Source organism: Lytechinus pictus, chromosome 14 (assembly GCF_037042905.1).
Source record: "Lytechinus pictus isolate F3 Inbred chromosome 14, Lp3.0, whole genome shotgun sequence".
NCBI lineage: Eukaryota > Metazoa > Echinodermata > Echinoidea > Temnopleuroida > Toxopneustidae > Lytechinus > Lytechinus pictus.
Genome location: NC_087258.1, coordinates 19,220,803 through 19,235,979, shown reverse-complemented (window position 1 = coordinate 19,235,979; position 15,177 = coordinate 19,220,803). Strand labels below are relative to the sequence as shown.

Here is a 15,177-nt window from a genome sequence, read left to right as displayed (position 1 = left end):
AAATACTTGATTGAATGCAGAAAGAACAAAGCGATAGCTTCAGAAAATAAGGAGAAAACAACGTTCGAAGATTGTGTTCACTCAAGCATGAGATGTGCACACTGTGCAATTTCAATTAAATTTCCAAACAGTCCACAAAAAACTAATGGAAAGCAAACTCTTGTATCTTGTCTACTAATCAACTTTACAATTTTGATTTTTTACAGCATAAAGAAGAAATTCTCCTTCAGATAAGCTATTTTTTAAATTATGGCTTTTTGAAGACCAATTTACTATTTTGGCTCTTACAGAGAAAATTCCCTGGCAACTTATTGGTTGTTTTGGGGCGGTTGGTCACTTTGAATTACAGCAGTCATGGAACTGTTGAATACTGATAATATTCTGCATTTGAGATAAAGATTATGTCAACTGAATACACACTCCCAGTTTGAGTTGTACACATATATATAACTAATAATGAAAATAAGAAATAAATATTTCACTTCCGGGGGGGGGGGGGGGGTACAAATTTATAACCAAGAGTTTCATGTTTAAATATTTACAAAACAGCCTCTTCGATTTTCAAAATAATGGTAAAAAAATAATGATAATGTGAATACAGGTAGCAACATATTTTTCAGCTTTATCAGAAAGAATACATTTACAGAAATCTATATTTAGTGAATGAAGGTAGCATGAAAAGAATATCATCTTTACAAATGCTTCAAAATATTATTTGGTATAGCTTATTAAAGTACTATGCATTTACATTTACATGTAATTTTTTTTAAATGTAAATTATGTTTATAAATTCTATATACATGTACAGTATATAAAACAATATTTTGATATACTTTGTTTTACCTGTGTTATTTTTTTCCTCACATTATATAAATGTTTTGTATTAATTGTAGAATTGTTTTAAACGAAATGTTGGCAGATGCCAATGATGTTCTAATAAATTCAATTCTGTCATGGACATAAAGATTATGTAATAATTATTGAATAATGATGTAAATGATCAAATCAAACAAAAGAAGAAAAGGAAGAAATAATAACAACCAAACAGTATTTATAATATTAATCATATTAACAGTGAGATTTTAGTAACATTTGGCTTTTTCCCCATTTCCAAGAGACATCAATCAAATATTTCAATCTTAAACAATTCAGCATTTTAATAAAGATTTAGAAATTAATTAAAATTTGTGTTGTTTTATACGTTTCCTAGTTGTTTGGACAGAGAGTTCTTGAAATACTTTCAGAATAAAAGGAAGACATGGAATTGGCATAGTCAGGCAAATCTATGTACAGTTTAAAAAGACAAAAATATTCATATTTTTATATTTTAGCATGCCAATAAGTTCAGTGTTTGTCAATTCTTGAAATAGGACAGCCATTATATGCATCTTGGTATCCCCACTGCGCCAACGCTACATCCATGCAGTTCTCGCTGCCTAAAAGAAGAATGCCCATGATGCAGTGGGAACTGCTACACCACATTACGAGGGTAGCAACAAGAACTTTCGTAATTACGGCAAGTACTTAGTACTTAGTCTGTATTTTCTTTTGGGAACATCCTGAGTATTTTGCTTTCACATTGGCAAAATACCTGGTATTTCCTGATCGCGGTAGATCTGGGTATATTGACCCGATCAGAGAATAATTGGTATTCTTGAACTTCGAGGCAGTCTGAATATGCCTAACAATTTTTGAAGCTGTCACATCAATGATACAGACTCCAAAGCATCTGATGTGACAAAGGAAACAAATAAATCAGAGAGTTGTGTGTTCGAATCCCAAGGCGTCGATCCACCCTTTGCCACTCTCCACCCAGGTGTTAAATGGGTAGGATGTGAAAGCAGATGTAGTATGCCTAGCAAATTGGGTCTTGGAACTCCTGTTGGAATGCTCCCCAGGGAGTGGAGAATGTCATACATTGTACGCGGGCATGCCAGGATCCGATGACCGGGTTTTAATACATCTGTAAAGCGCTTAGAGATGTCGTTCTGATGTATGAAGCGCTATATAAAAGCGGATTAATATTTAAATAGATTTGGATTGTCTGGAGTTGGTTTTCGTCCCGGTGTGACTTCAAGATATCCAGGGCAATGCATTATTTGTTTTATATTGTTGGGGGCTACTTTTCGTAATACATTGCCAAAAATGCAAATAAAGCTTTAACATAGCAGTGAATGTAGTCTTTTCAGGGCTCTTTTTTGGGAGCCCCATTGACATTTTTTCACTGAATTTATCATTGTATATCCTACTGAAGAATCCGCTAACAGAGTATAATGCCCAGCTTAAACGACTTTAAATAGTTTAAACAAAGGAAATCATTAATGATATAATGCTTCTTACATCATACTATGTACATCCATATATAAAAGAATTCTGCTATTTAGACTTTACACAATGATTACTCACAAGTTGGAATCACACCATTCTAAGACAAAACCAAGCTTTTTGGTGTTGGTCCTTGGTCACTTCAAAGATCAAAAGATGAAAGATACGAACAAAGATAAGATGATACAAGTGACATATGCAATAGTCAAAAGGAAAGATTGTTGTAAAGTCTTGATAGAGTACATGGAGACGTAAACAATAATGCCTCAAGTATAAATCAGGAATGCCAGTCAGTTTTGTCCATGGTTTTACTGACTTGAACTGAAGAGAAGCCGGAACACATTAAAGCCCTACACATGCTGTATGATAAAAAGCCTGGAAAGGCCTTAATGGGTAGATGTCAGGACCTGAAATCAGGCAAAAGCCTCAAGACTGGCAGCTCTGATACATAGACATACCATGCATTGGACTGTGCAACTGGCTACCTTAAAACATTTCCGACTCTTCAATACATGGGACTATGCACTCGGATCTCTTCAGAATATGTCCATTCGGCGGAGGATTTCAAGATTATCTGAAAAACTGTTGGTGGATAAACTTCAAACTCTTTTGTTGAGTGATTTAAAAATGTTCTTGTGTCGACTAATGGACATGTAAGCTAACCATATCTGTTGAACGGTCAGTAACGTCAATCTTGGAAAGACGCCCCAACATTTTTCTAAACATGTGGGACTGAATAATTAGTTGCGATGAAATAAGGTGCATGCATCCGAGAAAACCACATCATGGGCAAATGTAACACATATTAAAGTCCTTTTTCTTTAATCTTCACAACCATTATATTAACATGGGTCTGGTCAGATAATCGAGACCAATCAGAAAAACCACAAATGGGTCCTGATTTTCAAATGTCTTCATGAGCTCGAGAATATGTCCTTGGCCCTACATTCATAAAAGCTATCCCAGAGAGCACTGGTGAGGGTGGATTTTCTTATTTCTTCTTACTCTTCCTTGAGAAAATGGAACCTTTCTTCTTTTCCTTGCCGGTCGACCTCTTGGTACCTCGGACAGCCTCAAAGTCTGGGGGTGGGGCGCCATTGACATGCTCTGGAATGGGCTCTGTGTGGGGGGGGGGTACAAAAAATAGATAGCATAGCATGGTTTAAAGAGCAAACTGCCAAAAATAATCAATACATCAAAAATACAATTATTAAAAAAATACAAATAATAAAAACAATTGGAAATTATTCTTTAAGAACAAGAAAGGGGCTCAATAAATTTGTACACATTCTAAGAAAACACAGATCAAAATAATATATGATGAATAAATGAATGACTTCTTTTATTAAAAGAAATTGCAGCCTCCTCCATTTCTATTCTGTTTGTATGATAATCTTGACTATACATCGTACATAGAAATTGACTTTATGTTTTATTGCTTACATCAAGATGTACAAAACCATCATATTGTAATCGTTGGAAAAGGAAATAAACAAAATGAAACGAAATGAATCATAAGATATTGCAATTGGAAGACAATACCACATAAACCGATCTTCATGATTTGTTTTTCATTTCTAGCATATTCTGTGTTCCAGATCGACAATTCATAATAAAATATTTCTGCTTTTTATTAATTGATTATTGAATTTGTATTCCTTGCACAGGCTTTTAATTGGTATTTTCTATTGAACTATTTGTGGCAAATACCAATTAATCTATTCACAATTTGCAACTGAAACTATTTATAATTAATTGAATAAGTCTCTCCAATTTATTAAATTCTAATCGCTTTTTTCTATCTGTCTGATCTATCTACATCGACTCAACATTGTTATCAAAATTACTGGCTGTCATCTTTCTAGCAAATTGATCTGTTTATTATTTTCACTTTCCTAGCATGTATTAGGTTATATTTAGAATACATTACCATACATTACCTACATTACTGAATTTGTTGTAATTACCCTCCACTATTCAGTTTACACTTATTACTCATATTAATGATTTTTCTTAACTCTTACCAGCTCCATTACATGTATTATTGTGAATCTGTATTTTCTTTGTTTTATATATGAACCTTTTGTACACACATATTTTCAGCCTTTCTGAAATAAACCATGAATATATATTCTTGAATAAAAATAGCTATCAGCACTAATAACTAGAGGATCTTTCTCAAGATTCAATCCATTTTAATGTCTTACTAGAGACACAAATGCTACAGATAAGGACAGTCTCTGTTTCATCTAAAACTGTCTCAGACCGAGCCTCAAGTTTCCATGACATTTGCTCTGGTGACAATTGCTCTGATGAAAAATCGACATGAAAAGCCAAACATAAAAAGTAGCCTCTCAAACTAAATAAACCCTAATCCTTATCTTTACATTACTCTGAACCCAAACTCTATTACAATCCTAACTGTAACCCTATACCCTCCGAGATATTAAGACTGGAGCAGGAACATATGTCGTGTCTCCCACTAAAATGCCAATATTATTTACCTGGCGAGTGTGTGGTACTGATAGGTATTTTCTTTGTAAGTACTACATTGGTGTGTGCCCCAGGGTTGTATGTTGGGTCTATCAAGGCCAGGATGTTTCCATTGGGAGGGGGAGATACATGTTCAATCTCTAATAAACTATGTTATTATTTACCTGGTGAATTTGTGGTATTGATAGGTGTTTTCTTTGTAAGTACTACATTGGTGTGTGCCCCAGGGTTATATGTTGGGTCTATCGATGCCAGGATGTTTCCATTGGGAGGGGGAGATATATGTTCAATCTCTAATAAACTATATTATTTACCTGGTGAATGTGTTGGTGTTGATAGGTGTTTTCTTTGTAAGTACTACATTGGTATGTGCCCCAGGGTTGTATGTTGGGTCTATCGATGCCAAGATGTTTCCATTGGGAGGGGGGGGGGGGAGAGATATACATATGTTCAATCTCTAATAAACTATGATATTATTTACCTGGTGTATGTGTGGTATTGATAGGTGTTTTCTTTGTAAGTACTACATTGGTATGTGCCCCAGGGTTGTATGTTGGGTCTATCGATGCCAGGATGTTTCCATTGGGAGGGGGAGCGGGAGAGATATACATATGTTCAATCTCTAATAAACTATGACATTATTTACCTGGTGTATGTGTGGTATTGATAGGTGTTTTCTTTGTAAGTACTACATTGGTATGTGCCCCAGGGTTGTATGTTGGGTCTATCGATGCCAGGATGTTTCCATTGGGAGGGGGAGCGGGAGAGATATACATATGTTCAATCTCTAATAAACTATGATATTATTTACCTGGTGTATGTGTGGTATTGATAGGGGTTTTCTTTGTAAGTACTACATTGGTATGTGCCCCAGGGTTGTATGTTGGGTCTATCGATGCCAGGATGTTTCCATTGGGAGGGGGAGCGGGAGAGATATACATATGTTCAATCTCTAATAAACTATGATATTATTTACCTGGTGAGTTAGTGGTATTGATAGGTGTTTTCTTTGTAAGTACTACATTGGTGTGTGCCCCAGGGTTATATGTTGGGTCTATCGATGCCAGGATGTTTCCATTGGGAGGGGGAGATATATGTTCAATCTCTAATAAACTATATTATTTACCTGGTGAATGTGTTGGTGTTGATAGGTGTTTTCTTTGTAAGTACTACATTGGTATGTGCCCCAGGGTTGTATGTTGGGTCTATCGATGCCAAGATGTTTCCATTGGGAGGGGGGGGGGGGGAGAGATATACATATGTTCAATCTCTAATAAACTATGATATTATTTACCTGGTGTATGTGTGGTATTGATAGGTGTTTTCTTTGTAAGTACTACATTGGTATGTGCCCCAGGGTTGTATGTTGGGTCTATCGATGCCAGGATGTTTCCATTGGGAGGGGGAGCGGGAGAGATATACATATGTTCAATCTCTAATAAACTATGACATTATTTACCTGGTGTATGTGTGGTATTGATAGGTGTTTTCTTTGTAAGTACTACATTGGTATGTGCCCCAGGGTTGTATGTTGGGTCTATCGATGCCAGGATGTTTCCATTGGGAGGGGGAGCGGGAGAGATATACATATGTTCAATCTCTAATAAACTATGATATTATTTACCTGGTGTATGTGTGGTATTGATAGGGGTTTTCTTTGTAAGTACTACATTGGTATGTGCCCCAGGGTTGTATGTTGGGTCTATCGATGCCAGGATGTTTCCATTGGGAGGGGGAGCGGGAGAGATATACATATGTTCAATCTCTAATAAACTATGATATTATTTACCTGGTGAGTTAGTGGTATTGATAGGTGTTTTCTTTGTAAGTACTACATTGGTGTGTGCCCCAGGGTTGTATGTTGGGTCTATCAAGGCCAGGATGTTTCCATTGGGAGGGGGAGATATATGTTCAATCTCTAATAAACTATGATATTATTTACCTGGTGAGTGTGTGGTATTGATAGGTGTTTTCTTTGTAAGTACTACATTGGTGTGTGCCCCAGGGTTGTATGTTGGGTCTATCAAGGCCAGGATGTTTCCATTGGGAGGGGGAGATATATGTTCAATCTCTAATAAACTATGATATTATTTACCTGGTGAGTGTGTGGTATTGATAGGTGTTTTCTTTGTAAGTACTACATTGGTATGTGCCCCAGGGTTGTATGTTGGGTCTATCGATACCAGGATGTTCCCATTGGGAAGGGGGAGCGGGGGACACATACATATGTTAAATCTCTAATAAACTATGATACTATTTACCTGGTGAGTGTGTGGTATTGATAGGTGTTTTCTTTGTAAGTACTACATTGGTGTGTGCCCCCGGGTTGTATGTTGGGTCTATCAATGCCAGGATGTTTCCATTGGGAGGGGGGAGGGAGAGATATATGTTCAATCTCTAATAAACTATATTATTTACCTGGTGAATGTGTGGTATTGATAGGTGTTTTCTTTGTAAGTACTACATTGGTGTGTGCCCCAGGGTTATATGTTGGGTCTATCGATGCCAGGATGTTTCCGTTGGGAGGGGGAGCGGGAGAGATATACAGATGTCTAATCTCTAATAAACTATGATATTACATACCTGGTGAATGAGTGGCATTGATGGGTGTTTTCTTTGTAAGTACTACATTGGTTTTTGCCCCAGGGTTGTATGTTGGGTCTATCGATGCAAGGATGTTTCCGTTATGCGGCCTGTTGGTTGGTTGTGAATCCTTCCCACTCGACTGAATAAAAGAGAGAAAAAAAATGGTGCTTGATAGACAAGAGGAAAAATCAGTAGAAACATAAGTTAAGTTTTATTTTGGTATAGAAAACTAATTTTGATAGGTAATGATTGGAAGCAATGCTAAAGTGTTTATCATAATATGCCAGAATTCTCACTTAGAATACAAAATTTAATTTAAAAAATCCAGGCTTGATTTGAATTATATTAATTTTATTACTATGTTCTTTTCCTGATGTAGCTAACACAAGAAACAGCATGTGGGACCACACTATAAACGGATTGGTATTTTTTAGTAGTTTTTCAGATCTTCTTTAGCTCACTACTCTGTAATTATACATTTTCCTGAAAAATTGTTTGGCAGGTATAATTTATAGTTTTTATAATTCTACGAGCATTCTATTTTCTGTTGTAATCGGGCAATTCCTTCATTGATTTGACGAACAATGAAACAGAATTTAAAGCTTTAACATATAATGAAAGAAATTTCAGAGGTTAATAATTTTCTTGTTGTCAACTTAGAAAATAAATCATTTGATTGAAAAAAAAAACTTTTGTTTGATGTAGTTTTATAAAGCAGGGATTCATTCTAAGAATATTCACCACGTTCCTGTTTCATAAAGACTTGTTTTAACAAAAATGCACAATTTTGAAACAAATTTATTATCAGCCAATCAGATTGAAGGATTTCAGAAGCTTTGAAAGTTTTACTGTAAATATTATCATTATAGGAAGTTTTATGAAATGGACCCCTAATCTAACAGTCCAGTAAAATAATACATAAGAAAGAAAAGAAAACCTTGGATATTCCTTACTTTGTCTGAAAGAACATATTTTCAAATAATATTTTTTTTATAGTTGCCCTAAAATGTTCCAAAATTTTAGAAATAATTTTTTTTTTCATGCAAAACAAGCAGGAGATCCTGTATGCACACATGCAAACAAAACAAAATTCAAAAATGTAAGAATGAATATATTTAATCAAAACGAAAATCAAGCCCCTGTCTTACTCTTGGATTAACCTCAGTCAGTGTAACTCCGTGTCCTTCTTTTGCATCCGCTAATACAGGAACTTTACTTTCCTTGTTCACATGCACCATTGGCTGTAAATAGATGGTAAATCATGCATCATCATGCAATATAGCAATGCAGAGCGATGGGTAAAACCATAGTCATGTCAAGTCATGCATCAAGTGATACAGCAATAATTGGAACTTTCTACTCAGCATAGGCTGTAAATGGTAAGCATGCATTATAATAGAATATAGCAATACAAAGCGATTGGTCAAACAATAGTAAATTGTATATCAATCCTATATGACTGATAAAAAATGATAGAGAATCATGCAATGAAGAAACATTTGGAACCTTTATGCTAGATACAAACAAAATAACCTTGATATTTAAAATTCAATCTTTGCATTCAATACATTATATCACAGTACTACCTCAGTCAAATTTCCCCCACGGCAGCGGTACGGCGTTTTAACATTTTTTGTACCAGAGCTACATATTGGTGGTTTGAATAAAAATGAATAAAACGGCTGTTTTCGACTCGCCGTACGGCTGGCGTAGAACAAATGTGACAAAGGTATTAAAAAAGTTACAATCACATAATCAGTCTAAATCAATAGCAACTCATCAAAAGGTCCATACACCTACAGAAATAAATCCATAAAAATATATTAATTATAGCACGAGAATATAGTAGTAATAGATTTGAATAAAACAATGCTGCTGTTTTATGAATCTTTTATCATGCAATTTACTACAATAAGAAGACCAAACACAATGAGCGCCATAAGCAATCATATTGCACACATGGTTCAATTAACATATTTCTGTTTCCATGCCACGTAGACTCCAAAATAAACCATTAATTGCTCTGCTGCAATGTCAGGCACATACAAACAAAACATTATGTAGCTTCTAGCTGAAAATTAATGGCAAATCAAGCTTGCTCACTTTTCTTGGGGCATGTTTCGTTTGATGACGATAATCCTTTGAAAGCATGAATTCACCGGAATGAAATGAAGGAATCAAATATTCACTTTACGTACAGGCAATAAACACTGAATTACCTCGTAACAGAAATGGACGCAATACTAGGGTTTAAAACTTATCTAGAAATAACAGGCTATAGGCTCCTACAAGACAATTATTATACTGTAGTAGTTAGAAGGGTTCATGAAAAAAAATGGAAATTAATTTTTCATGTATACAAATCTATGTTCTCATTCACTGCACCAGGTATTAGTAAAATAATTAATACTCCATTTCATAAAGCTGTTCATAAGTTAAGAGCGACTTTAAGAACGACTGATGATCCTTTCTTGTGGTAAATGATATGTTCATTGGTGATTACTAAGCGTGTGAGAAATGTTCACCAGTCATTCTTTAAAGTCACTCTTAACTTACGAACAGCTTTATGAAACACCCACCAGAACAGATTTTATGCAACTACTGGCTTTTCCCTGGTTGCAGAAATGTAGATGGTAGAAAATTATACTTTGGGCTCAAAAACGGTCTAATTTTGATAGGAAAATGGTTGCAACAATCTTGGCGTGTTTATTATTACATGTACGCCAAAATGCTTACTTAAAACAAAGTTTAATCAAAGTAATTGAGGCTTGCTTAAAATTATATCAATTTCACTACCACATACCTTTTCGGGTGTAGCTGACACAGGGTTTTATATATACATGCCCAATGTAAAATCTTATTTCAGTATGCACATGGAGGTACAGGAATGCTCATCTATATACTTGGCACTCTCCACTCAGGTTTTAAAAAGTTACCGGTGTATAACAATTACTCGAGTGCTCAATGCTGAAATGCTCCTAAGGAAGTGGTGTATGCGCATACATTGGGTGTGGATAAATCAAAGGAGAATCTCATAAATCATACTTACAGCTAGATCTGAAAAATCATCGCTGAATCTCTGCTTGTATTTGTTATATATATATATACATGTAGGTTACATGCTGAAATGCACCAAAGGGAGTGGCAAATGTGCATACAATGGATGTGGATAAATACAAAGCAGATTGTCATAATTATTACTAACAGGTTGATCTGCAATCTCAGAACTAACTGTCTGCTTATAGTATATGTATTTGATACATGCTGAAATGCTCCAAAGGGAGTGGGGAATGAGCACACATTGGGTGCGGATAATACAAAACTGACTATCAATATCATAATGATTATTAGAAGCTAGATCGGCTATCTCATCACTATTACACTCTCTCCACTTACCTCATATATATTATGTTACATGCTGAAATGCTCCAATAAGAGTGGAAAATGTGCATACAGTGTATGTACATGTATACAAATGATCATAATTACTACTCACAGCTGGATCTGCAATCTCATCGCTGACTCTCTGCTTGTATTTGTTGTATGTTTTCTTTTTGGCCAACATCACTTCTTCGTGCTGCATTTTCCTGGCAATTTTCTAGTGGATAAAAAGCAGGGGAATAATCACAGATAAAATCAAAATACCAGTATACATGATTTTTATTTTCAATGTTTTCAAACAATTTTCATGAAAAATGCAATTTCAAAAATCAAGCCCTCAAAAAATACTTAACCTAGTTTCTGCTTTAAAACAATTATAAACATGCTATTTTTTTTTTTTTGGGGGGGGGCTTCAGATCATCTAAAATCTTAATTTGAAATGAAATAGTTTTGATAAATACATGGAAAAATTGAATGGAATGGAAACCTACTAATAAAACAAGCTTATGACTGTGAAGATTGCAGAATTGCAGAATTATTCATTTACTTAGAATGCTTTAATAAATTAAGAAGATTCTTATGTAAGCAGGAAATAAATCATTTTCTTATGAAGAGAGTTGAAGTTGTTTTAAGTATAAATACAAATACATAATATCAGAGGAATCATATTAACTGGTACGAGGAAACAATGAAAATAAGAATGTTTTTCATAATAAATATTAAAAAATTGACTATATTTCATTAACAGAATCATGAATAACCATTTATCACGCACGTACGTGCAGTCGCCGCTGGCTAACGTCAGCTTAATGGACGACGCCATATTGCCAGATTCAGGCAGATTTGGCCCGCGCCCTCACCGGCTAACGCTCGGCTAAAACTCGAACGCCATTCACCCATACACTAATTCCCCTTGATTACCGTTGTTAAAAACCTCTGTCAAATCTTTTCCAGCATTTTTATGAATTAGCGATTGATGTTTTTCCGTTTATCAAATCTCCTTCATTATACACATATTTTTTTCATATTTATAACATTTTTATTTTAATCACAATTTCAGTCCAAACGCGGGTCAGTTTTTGTTAACCCACGTTGTTTGTGCATGCCCACGTATAGCCTTACGCGTATTGAAAGGAATGATGTTGTGTCGAAAACAGAATTGTTATTGTTTGTTCCTTGTTTGTTGGGGATGAAACTATGATGGCGACCAGTCACGTTTGACTGTACCGCCAAATAGTTAAGATTAATTAATTAAGGTCAAGGTGAGATAAGAGAAATGAGCAAGGGGCATTGTGGGGGGGGGGAGAGAGAGGGGGGGGGGGTTACGAGGGCCGAGTGGGGATACAGTTTCATCATGCAGTACAGGGCGTCGATGAACACTTTTATTTTTTTCTCCAAAATATGGAAAGTGACAGAATAATCAGAAAAAGGTTGATTGGTTCTGATTTTGAAAAAAAAAAGAATTTATCAAGATTGCTGTTATTCTTCATGGTTGTAGAATTTAATTTAGTTTCTCTGATAAGTATAATTCTTTCAAACAACTCAAATTTTGATTAATCGTATTTCATTTATTTCACTCTTTTCTTTCGCCTCGTTTTTTTTTTCCAAAAAATCAGGGAGCTGAAAAATATGAGAGCTAGAACCCAAAGATATGGGGTAGCTATGACGTTGGAGGGGGCGCAGCCTCATGCACTTGCAGATCCAAATCAATTTTCATAGGGGACACTTAGAGTACCGGTAGCCCCTATTTCTTTAATATTATTTTTACAAGCAAAAAGAAGTCAATGAAGACATCAGGCCACCGACAGCTGCCTCGTCAAAGGGGGGGGGGGCGGTCGATTATTTTGAGTATTTTATTTCATTTTGTCCTCATGGGGGGGGGGGTCAATTAATTCTATATACACTTCTATTGTCTTTATATATGGGGGGGGGGTCTGCTACTGAGCATGTTTTTAAAAGGGCTTAATAAGGGGCTTAATACAACAGAAATTGTACGATTTAACACAATAAAATGTATCATCGAGGTTAATACTAAATTAATACATAATTAATAATTGTTTTAATTGAAAATGAAAATAATAAAGGCACCCATAGATCTTAATTCTTAACATCTCATAAATACAGGCCTAAACCTGTATTGGAAGTTGAACAGGCATAAAGTATAAATGTTTAGCTATAGCTGATGCTTTGATCCCGCAACCAAATAATGTTATCATAAACTAGTAGATGTTATATCAGTCATGTCAGTGGCGTAACAAGTGAAAATAATTGAGGGTACTACGATATGGCGTATCAGGCAAAATTTATAAAATATATAGTTGCAAGCAAGCGACATAAGCATAATTTTGACTTTTGGTTACAAAAATCCAATTGAACAATTTTGCAAGATTCTCTTACCTTTTCCTTTTTTTTTCTTGTTCGTGAATTGGGGGCATGCAAGACCCACCCCCCCCCCCCCATACACTCTTTGTTGTCACTGTCTAAAATTTGATTTAAACTTTGAGAATTTGAATTTCTTATCTAAGTAATCCAAAGGGATAAGACAAAAATATTTGCAGATTACTTATTTCAAAGTATTTTTATACCTATAAGTCCCCAACTCTGCTCTAGCTGCACTGCACGTTGCCTAACGGCCTTCCACCAAAGGGCCAGGCCGACTCGCCCCGTGAGCAAGTGACCGCGTTCGCGTAAGTTCGACCGAAGCCATGACTAAATTCTGACCATAAACATCACCTAACTAATCACTCTCTGACAATATTTCAAAGTATATTTTATTACAGTCGATCCTTTGGGCCATTAAACGATAATATTTCCAATGTTATCATGACAAACAATTTTAATGAGATAGTGGCATTGTAGAAAAAACAAATTTATAAGCACGAAATGGCACCAGATAAATCATCAAACATACAGCGCAGCGTTCGGGACTGGTGAGTGGTACGGCTCGCTTGGAGTTTTCGCCCCGACGAATTCGGCGAAAACGCTACCATTGCGCCGTGCGAATGTTCAATCTGCGGCTCTCAATCAGAGACTTGAATGTCTCTTTTTGCATTATCGAAAATGTATCATAGACTTTGTTTGATTTGTTTACAAGTAAGTTGCATATCCGTCGTGATAATTAGGAAAATCCATGATGTCTTCTTCTAATTCTGTAAAAATTACCTCTTCAAAGTGCCTGTGTCAGAAAATTGCCGGAAATCGTAAAAAATTGCCTAAAATGTCTCTTTTTGAAAGTTCATCCATGGTCTGGAAAAAAATGTTATAATTTATGTAGACGTATACCGTAAACAAATACATCCTCGATCACTGAAATGAAGTGTTTGCTAAGCTTTTATATCTCAGACCGCGTTACCATGGCAACTTGGGAAAACCTTTATTTTTTAGTAATACAATTCTGGTTTTAAGGGTCATTTTAGAGACATAAAACTAACCATATTTTGAAGTATTGGGTTTAAATTTCACATAAAACTGAATTATCTATGTTTATACTTTCGTATATGAATATTCAGATTTCTTATAGAATCTTAGTTTTTGATTGGTCAATGTTTCAGTCATGGGTAATAACTGAGCGTTAAAAAATCTGAAAATGCGCATTTTATCGGCAACCAACAAACAAGATGGCGGAACACATTAAGTTGGCCCTATGCACGTACGTGCACGAGGCTCCAGAAATATAAGAAATAGAGATTCATTTTCAAAGAAAATAATACTTTAGGAACAGAAAACAGAAAATATATATTTTTTCTATGATTACGATATTTGTAAAAAGAAGGAATTATTGCATTAAAACTATTTTCATACCACCACTCTATAAAAAAAAAAAAAAAGTATGCTTAGTTTTTTGATTAACTATACTTGTATGATAAAAACTTGAATTGTACCTTTAAAGGAAATAGGCACTTGATACATGTTTGGTACGCCCTTCTAGATTTTCATTTGGAATATCAATGCAACACTTGATATTCTTAATATGGTATCTTACAATCACAAACGAGAAATCAAGGCCCTGTCTTACAAAGAGCTACGATTGATCCAATCAATCTCAACTGTATGGAAATCCATCCATACCGAAATGTTTTCTACAGAAAATTTGCAGAAAATCTTCTTTAATAGTAAACAATGAGAATCACTGAATCTTTAAGAGAAAGATAAATGTATGAATATACATCATATCTAGAAAATATTTTGAACATGTCTCCATTTTAGATGTTGACGTTGCTGGCTTTCCATAGTTGCGGTTGATTGGATCAATCGCAACTGTTTGAAAGACGGTACCCAGGGGTCCGTTGCAGAAAGAGTTGCGTTTAAACACAAGTCAAAAAATCAATCGCAAGTCCCAAATCCGCGCTGTTGATTGGTTGAAAATCAAGTTGCGCATAATTTTTAGAGTTG

At 35.2% G+C, this 15,177-nt stretch overlaps 1 protein-coding gene across 1 annotated transcript in view; it reads right to left on the bottom strand.

The window, feature by feature from the left end:
- Positions 1–1,539: 1,539 nt before the first annotated feature.
- LOC129275745 (coiled-coil domain-containing protein 50-like) overlaps positions 1,540–15,177 on the bottom strand; it is a 37,163-nt gene continuing 23,525 nt past the window's right edge. The window contains exons 8-11 of the mRNA XM_064109221.1: positions 10,901–11,002; positions 8,553–8,645; positions 7,402–7,543; positions 1,540–3,444 (exon numbers count right to left, since the gene is read on the bottom strand). Coding sequence (XP_063965291.1) covers positions 3,317–3,444; positions 7,402–7,543; positions 8,553–8,645; positions 10,901–11,002 — 465 coding nt within the window. The 3' untranslated portion in view covers positions 1,540–3,316. The remainder of the gene's footprint in view (positions 3,445–7,401; positions 7,544–8,552; positions 8,646–10,900; positions 11,003–15,177) is intronic.